General features: G+C 36.3%; 1 protein-coding gene across 1 annotated transcript in view; it reads right to left on the bottom strand.

Moving 5' to 3' along the window:
• PMS2 (PMS1 homolog 2, mismatch repair system component) overlaps window positions 1–7540 on the bottom strand; it is a 17735-nt gene that overhangs the window by 9962 nt on the left and 233 nt on the right. Inside the window, exons 2-10 of the mRNA XM_019473981.1 lie at window positions 7190–7329; window positions 6524–6610; window positions 5282–5384; window positions 4353–4536; window positions 3703–3870; window positions 2208–2305; window positions 1162–1261; window positions 799–883; window positions 156–308 (exon numbers count right to left, since the gene is read on the bottom strand). Coding sequence (XP_019329526.1) covers window positions 156–308; window positions 799–883; window positions 1162–1261; window positions 2208–2305; window positions 3703–3870; window positions 4353–4536; window positions 5282–5384; window positions 6524–6610; window positions 7190–7329 — 1118 coding nt within the window. The remainder of the gene's footprint in view (window positions 1–155; window positions 309–798; window positions 884–1161; window positions 1262–2207; window positions 2306–3702; window positions 3871–4352; window positions 4537–5281; window positions 5385–6523; window positions 6611–7189; window positions 7330–7540) is intronic.

Raw genomic sequence — 7540 nt, 5'->3', positions numbered from 1 at the left:
TCATCAATGTAAGCAATACATGAAAAATCTGCCCTGAAAGGTATATCAGTTAACAGCCAAACATTTCTTCTTCTTTGGGTTTTTAAAAACACATTATTCTTTCAGTTCTTCTCTACCATATATCATACACAAAATGTTCACATTTTGTGTCCTACCTGCAATATCCAGAAGTTTCTGATTTACATTCAGTTTGTTAACATCACTACCAAACATCTCCGTCAGAGAAGTTTTTAAAATTGCTAATAAAAGCTTTTCCTCCTGAAGTAAAATTTGCCTTTTGTCTGGAGTTACATTGATGTCAACACACTCTAAAGAAAAAAGAAAAGACAACCTCATTATAAATGAAAAATAAAAAAAGAAATTCTACCCTTGGATCAGTTTTCTGCGCTTTCACCCTCCATTTTTATTACACAGGATTAAAACAAAAGCCACAGTTAACATTCACAGTATGTCTGCAAATTAAACTTTTAACTTTTTCAACATTCCAGCAAACAAAACAGAAGCTAATTCTGTGCAATAACATGATATGAGTTTCCTTGTATTTAAGCTAACCACAAGACTGCCTCTTTCTCATTACTTGAGATGAGAAGTTACTTTTGAGTATGGAAAGAGTGGAGGGGGAAAAAAGTGGAACCAGCGCTAGACCCTCTCTCCTTCACCAACTGTCAATCAAAAAAATCGCCACAGTGCAGGAAGTGATACAGGTAAAAAGTTACAATATTCTCTAAATAAATACAATTTATTCTTCAATGAAGCTATAGCCTTTATAGAAGTTAGTGAAAATTATTCGTAACTTACCAGAATCTACACAAATGTTAAGGACAACAAATGGATACTGATGTTTATTGTATAAGTGATAAACTTCATTCACAAGCTTGACAACCTGCAGAGAAGGTGAAAAAACAATAAATGTTAGTACTATTATCTTCTATTTCCCACCAGTATGTGTTATTTAACCCCCTTCAAAACAGTTACGTACTAAGTCATATCTTGTATGATTGAGCTTTTGTTCACACAGATAGACACAATGAAGACAAAAGCTTGAGACACAGGAACTTGCAGCATCAAGCCATCAATATACATATCAGCTACTAATCCAGTGGTTTTCAGAGAATATCGAACAAGTTAGTGCTGGTGATGTTAGAAAAATAAAAACCTCACCTTTGCTGGATCACATGGACGTTGGTTGATAAAGAAAAACTGTCTGTCTGTTGTACTCCTTCCAACACCATGATCACAACGAGAAATGAAGCCTGTAACACTGTTGAAAAATAATATAACAACAGTAAGGTAAAATGGAGGAGCAAAGTAGAAGAGATTTTTCTGACCCTGAGCATATTTAATGGAAGAATATTTTATAAGGGGCTAAAAGAAACACTATTATACAGCATCAGTAAATACATATAAGTATTTCCCTTCCCAGTTCCTTATCTGGCAAAGGCTATCCAAAAAGGCATCAGACAATTGAAAAAATAGCTCGCTCGGATTTCAAAAGAAGTGGCATTTGTAATTTTTCTGCTCTGAAAGCAGAAGGAAAGGTCATTTGTGAACTGTCATTGGTCAGATATTGATGCATCTATTTGCTGATCTCATGTATGGTGAGAGATAAAAAAAGTACACTTTAAGAAAGTAAAGGGTAATTTACTTACACAAACTGATTCACATTCATCTCATACCATTTCTCAGTAACACTACTGAAGAAACACAGGTACAAACAACAAATACAATTAATCCATCCAATTACTCAGAGCACTGACAAAGGTGACATTCAGCAGAAGATTACAGTAATACATAACTAACTAGAACACATGGAATAGTAGTTTTGCTCTTCCCACTCATCTGACTAGCAACATCTTAGTCCTGAATTAACTTTTTAAATCAAGTGATGGTCTACCCCAAACCGTACACTAATATCTACAATGCTGTTATTATTACCACCACACTTTTTTTTTTTAAATTTTGGGTTATGGTAAAATGCCACTTGCAACAGTGGTTTGTGCTTTTCTAATTACCTATAAAGATTTTGTGGCATGTCAGTAGCATTGAGTCCATATTCCTCACAAACAGCTTCATTAGGAGGTAGCTGTTTCCCAAACCATACACTAATATCTACAATGCTGTTATTATTATCCACCACACTTTTTTTTTTAAATTTTGGGTTATGGTAAAATGCCACTTGCAGCAGTGGTTTGTGCTTTTCTAATTACCTATAAAGATTTTGTGGCATGTCAGTAGCATTGAGTCCATATTCCTCACAAACAGCTTCATTAGGAGGTAGCTGAACAAAAGGCATGAGGCTCTGCAACTGAAAAAAAAAGAAAAAAAAAAGAAATGAAACATTAAACATGTATAGATTTTTTTCCTTCTATTCTATTGTTATTTATTAGCCTTAAAATCTATTTGATAAAATGGTGGGGTTTTTTTTCAAGTTGGCTGACCGAGTCAAATACTTAAAATACCCAAACCTGCTAGAAGACAGTAGCACTGCTTACTGAGAAACAGAAACAATGCCTTAATGAATGGCTGTTCTCATCCTTTGATATCACTACTTTTGCCTTAGTTATTTCACAGACCCTTACTTTAAAATGGACATAGACAGAGTAACAAAATGACTGACACAATTTGGACTCTCCAGCTACACACGTGACCTAATCAAGTTTTATGCAAAAACAAAAGGCAAGATGAGTAATGTTTCTTTTGAAAGAACAATAAAACTATTAGAAAAGATACGTTATTTGAATCACAAGCTGCCTAAGTACAGATATGTTTACCACAAACATTTTCCCAGTCATGCCACTATTATTTTTCTGCCATTAGACCATCTTCTACTGATTTTATGTTTAAGTATTTGGTATTATCTAAGCAGGCTATACGCTAAACATTCTATTCAGATAACACTGAATTTTCAGCTGTGCTTGTTGCTATGTGGCAAGACAGAGTTACATCTTTCATCTAGTCTTTCAGCCACAGCATGAACAAGCTTTGAAATCCTTACATGGGCACTGTGAAGGGAGGAAGTGCTTATCAACAGCCAGCAGCTATCAACCACTCAATATTCCTGATGGTTGTAATATACGGTTGTAGGAAGCATGTTTTTATGCTTTTTTTCCCCATCTTTGCTTTCTTCTAGAGGATAACAATTATTTTTACAGCTATTACTTAGAAAGCATCACAGTCCACACCTTTACAGGGGCTGACTGCAATTCCATTTAAAGGTTAACCAGAACACTAATGAAACTTAGTTCCACAGGAAGAGGTTACAAAAGCTAGAAACACCTCAGTTTTCTGTTCTCCAATTAAGACTTTATGTCACAAGAACAAGCAATTCAAGAAAATCCTAAAAATGGTGTGATGTTACAGACCTTGGTGCCCGTACTGTTTTTCAAAAGCACAAGCCTTCAGAGGCTTGCTGGCACAACAGCTCATAAAACTGGCTTCAGAGAGATATTAAGCAGTAACCCTATCTCCTAAATCATTTCTCTTCCATCAAAACATCTCTAAGCAGATTTAGAAACTTCAGGGGAATCTGTGGAGGCTGCACAGTTTCTCCTTTTTCAACCTGTAGGGTGTGCTAGAAGTCAACACATGCTCCATCCTCTTAAGGTTTTTAAAGATTTCCTACATCCCCTCTATTTATTAGATACTAAAAAAAAAATCTCTATACAGCTAAATTATCTCTTTTTTCAATAATAAAAGTAATACCTGTTTTTGCCCAAATACTGCTCCAATGTTTTCCTTTAAACTAGGACTTCCAGTAGTGGATACCACAGAGCTCTTTTTCCCTTGGCCAACTTGATTAGTGCAGTTAATCCGCACTCCTTTTGAAACAATACAGTATGCCTGCAATACCTGGACCATTTTTGCATATTCCTATTAAAGAAAAAAGAAAGTTCACATTTATATGAAATGTCTCTTTTTAAAACAAAAATGTATAAACAAAGTGTTACCTGCAAATATTTAATGCAAGAAGAGGGGTGGGTTTAGTATTTTTTAAATCTTTACAAACTAAATTAAAAAAAGTGAAAAATAGCATCTTTAAAAACAAACAGCATGTTTACAAGATTGATATTTAGTCATAACACGCAGTCCCTGATTTTAAAAAGCACAAAAGTGATCATGATATTGATTCTTTTCAAAATCTGAAAGTTTGAGAAAGTACCTTTAAAACCAATCATTGCAAAACAGAAGAGGAAAGCATACAGAAGACTGTTTTCTTATTTGATGAAGATATAAGACAGGCATGAAAGTCTGACATAATCAATGTATTCTACAGAGAACTGAATATCATTCAGCAGTCAATAAATTCTGGGATATGACCCTCCTTTGAATTAATAATTTCTGATCTAACCTACCTTTTTAATGTTTCTTTGAAATTCCTTATGCCGCACCGGCAAAGTATAAAATAACTGCTGTATGTTAACAGTCGTTCCTTGTTGTCGTGGAAAAGGAATTTTCTGAGTAATTTTACCATTGTGGTCAAATACCAAACGAGTCCCAACCTTTGCAGACTTATGACAGGTAAAAATGGTAACATCACTAATGGAAGGAAAGAGGCAACAGAATTACTCACTGAACACTGTATTTTCTTAGCCATTCCTCATGACCTAATCAGGCATAGAAACTACATCAATACTATTCATTTAATTAAAACTAACTCTTCACCACAAACAACCAAAAACATACCTGAAGAGTAGCGTAACATTTTCCCAGCTACAACGCAAACATTTTTATTTGTATCCCTTTCATTCTTCTCCTATAAAATGCAATGTTAAGGTCTGGTTTTGTTGGACACTACATTCCTCATACTAATACATAACAGCAGAATATTCTTGATGCACAGAACTGTGTACAAAAGCTGTGCTATTTCAAATGTATAGTTTATCTGGGAGGAATTTAAATACAGTTTTAATGAGTTACAGCCTAGCAAACACAGCACTTAGGTATTACAGTGCTTTACATCAGAGGGTCAAACACTTATGCAAGTACACAGTTCCATCCTGCAAAGATTTGCATACTTAAATAACACTAAATTTTGTACATAAAAGGACCAATCAGGTGCTTAGAATCATAGAATAATTTCAGTTGCTTAGAATCATAGAATAGTTTTGGTTGGAAAGGACTCAGGATGTCATGCAACCTACTGCTCAAAATTGACCTAACATTAAGGAACTGGAAGTTTCCAAAGCCTCATTTTATCAAGAATGGTAAACTGAAAAGTTGGCTTCAGTTATTTTTGTGCATATAGTAACTTTCTACTAATAAGAAGTTTAATATTAAATACCTTAACGCACACAGTGAACTCAAAGCTTCACCTCGAAACCCAAATGTTTCAACGTGTATTAGATCAGAAAAATCTTGTATCTTTGATGTATAATGTTTCAGAGCTGGGAAAAGATATTTAAAATATATATTTCACTTCATACTGACACTGGTCTACGCAAGTAGATTTTGCATGCATATCAAGAAGCAAAAAAAACCCTTCTGTATTATTAATTGTATTTTACATAATTATTAAAGACAAAATAATTAAATACTTAATGTTTCCTTTCCCCTTTTCCTATAAGCAAGATCTCTTTAAAATCCTCAGAGACACCTGTTATTCCATACTTACACCCAAAATTCATACAGCATTATTGGTATATGCATTACAAGATGCCTTGGAGCAGTACACAGTACCTGCCTCTGCTACTGATGTACCTGTCACAGACTTTGCCCTGCAAGAAAATAACTGCAGTGCTGTGCTGTGCATGGCATACAGTGGACAGGCACAAGCCTGTTCCACTATGACCACAGTTGAGCAGGAGTCAATACACAATCAGTGCAGCACTGGTCACCAGGTAACAAACTGAATTAGTAGCAGTACCCCTGAACTTTCACTGTCCTGGAACAGTAGAAGAAAGAGTTTCTGATATACCATATACATACTGTGAACACACAAAGTTACTGAGTAATAACTTATGGCAAAAGAGATCCCTAGTCATTATATGAAGAAAGAAGTGTGGGTATTTCTGTTGCGATGGCTAGTTACATTTATCATACAGTACTGTTTCTGCTCCCATTTTGTGCAATTTAAAACTAGCAAATGGAAAATTTGACAGTCAGGCATGCAACGTCAGTTCACTTTCAGCAAACAGTCAAGTTTATAATTCACCTCTCAAAAGCAGTCACTTTCACAAAGCTTGACTCCTTCAACAATGACTGATGACTCAACATGAATGAATCTAAATGAACCTTTATAGGACTTTCTCTTCTATAATTATTTCTATTCTTTGTTCCACTTAAATTAGCAATCAAATCAAAGACTACTTCTGAGCTACAAAAACTATAACCACAATAGTACTACAGAAGTCCAGTCTAGTTTTGTCCAAGTCTTGCAGGTCATGCACACATTATGTAAAATCTGAGTATCCATTAAAAATTATTAAACTTAGGAAGTTTGTTCAAAAAAAAAATAGTAGCTTTCTCACTGAAAACATGCATTCAAAAAGTCCAAATATAAAGTTATGAAAAAGGTTCAACTTACTCAAGCCTTCAAAGTTTTCCTCTTCCACTCCACCTCCGTTATCTGAAACCTCTATCAGTTCTGCTCCGTGATCTTTAAGTTTTATATCTACAGAATTAAGTAATAAATAATCTGTATGTTCATACACAGTATTAATTCTGTACTTGAAGTAACGGTTCTGAACCAGGTAGCGGTTTTCCATGTCAAGTTTGAACAACAAAAAAATCCTCATAGCTGTCAAAAGTTAGGGCAATCTAATGCAGACCAACCTGTACTTGTGGAGAGTTCAGCTTCTTTGCACTTTTGCCTGAACAGAAGCTCTCTCAGTTATAATAGCTATCATCCTGGAAGCTCGGGAAACTGCAACCCTGCCTTAACCGTTTGCTAGCTTGAGGCCACCGGCTAGCAGAGCCTAATCACCACTGCTGTATAGGCCACATACCTTATTTAGTGGCAAAAAGGGCTACAAATAAAATAACACAGACAAAATCACAGGCTTCTAAGAGCCCAGCTGGAGCCTGGGAATCAAAACGCTTTATTTATCTGAGGTGTAAAATCACTGCAGACATGCTTGGCCCAAATAGAAAGTATTTGCACAGATTTATTAATATGCGTTCTATTTTGAGGAAAAATAAGTACTTTAGAAGTCTATGAAATTCTACGGAATTACGATGAAAAGAAGGTTACCAATGTTGGTAGCTCCAGCATCCAGGCTGTTTTCCACCAACTCCTTCACGGCAGTGCCAAGATTCAGCACAACCTGTCCCGAACAGATCCGATGAACGGACTTACGGTCGATGGCCTTGATGGCTTTGGCGGGCTGCAGGCTTGAAAGAGAGGAGGGACAGGAAGACACACGGTAGTGCAGAGCAGGCGGTGAAGGCTCGCCGCGCCACGCCTCGCTCGTCCGTTCCTCTTAAGCGAGGGCAACCGGCACCCAAGGGCGAGGCGGGGTGTAAAACACCGATACCCCAGGTGGCCGCATCCAAATGCGGAGCGCCCGGGAAGCCCCACAGGCTTCCCCGAGCAAGTCGGGAG

The sequence above is a fragment of the Aptenodytes forsteri genome, unplaced genomic scaffold (assembly GCF_000699145.1).
Source record: "Aptenodytes forsteri isolate BGI_AS27 unplaced genomic scaffold, ASM69914v1 Scaffold55, whole genome shotgun sequence".
In the NCBI taxonomy this organism is placed as follows: Eukaryota; Metazoa; Chordata; class Aves; order Sphenisciformes; family Spheniscidae; genus Aptenodytes; species Aptenodytes forsteri.
The sequence above is the reverse complement of the archived record's forward strand: the minus strand, read 5'-3'. Positions and strand labels throughout refer to the sequence as shown.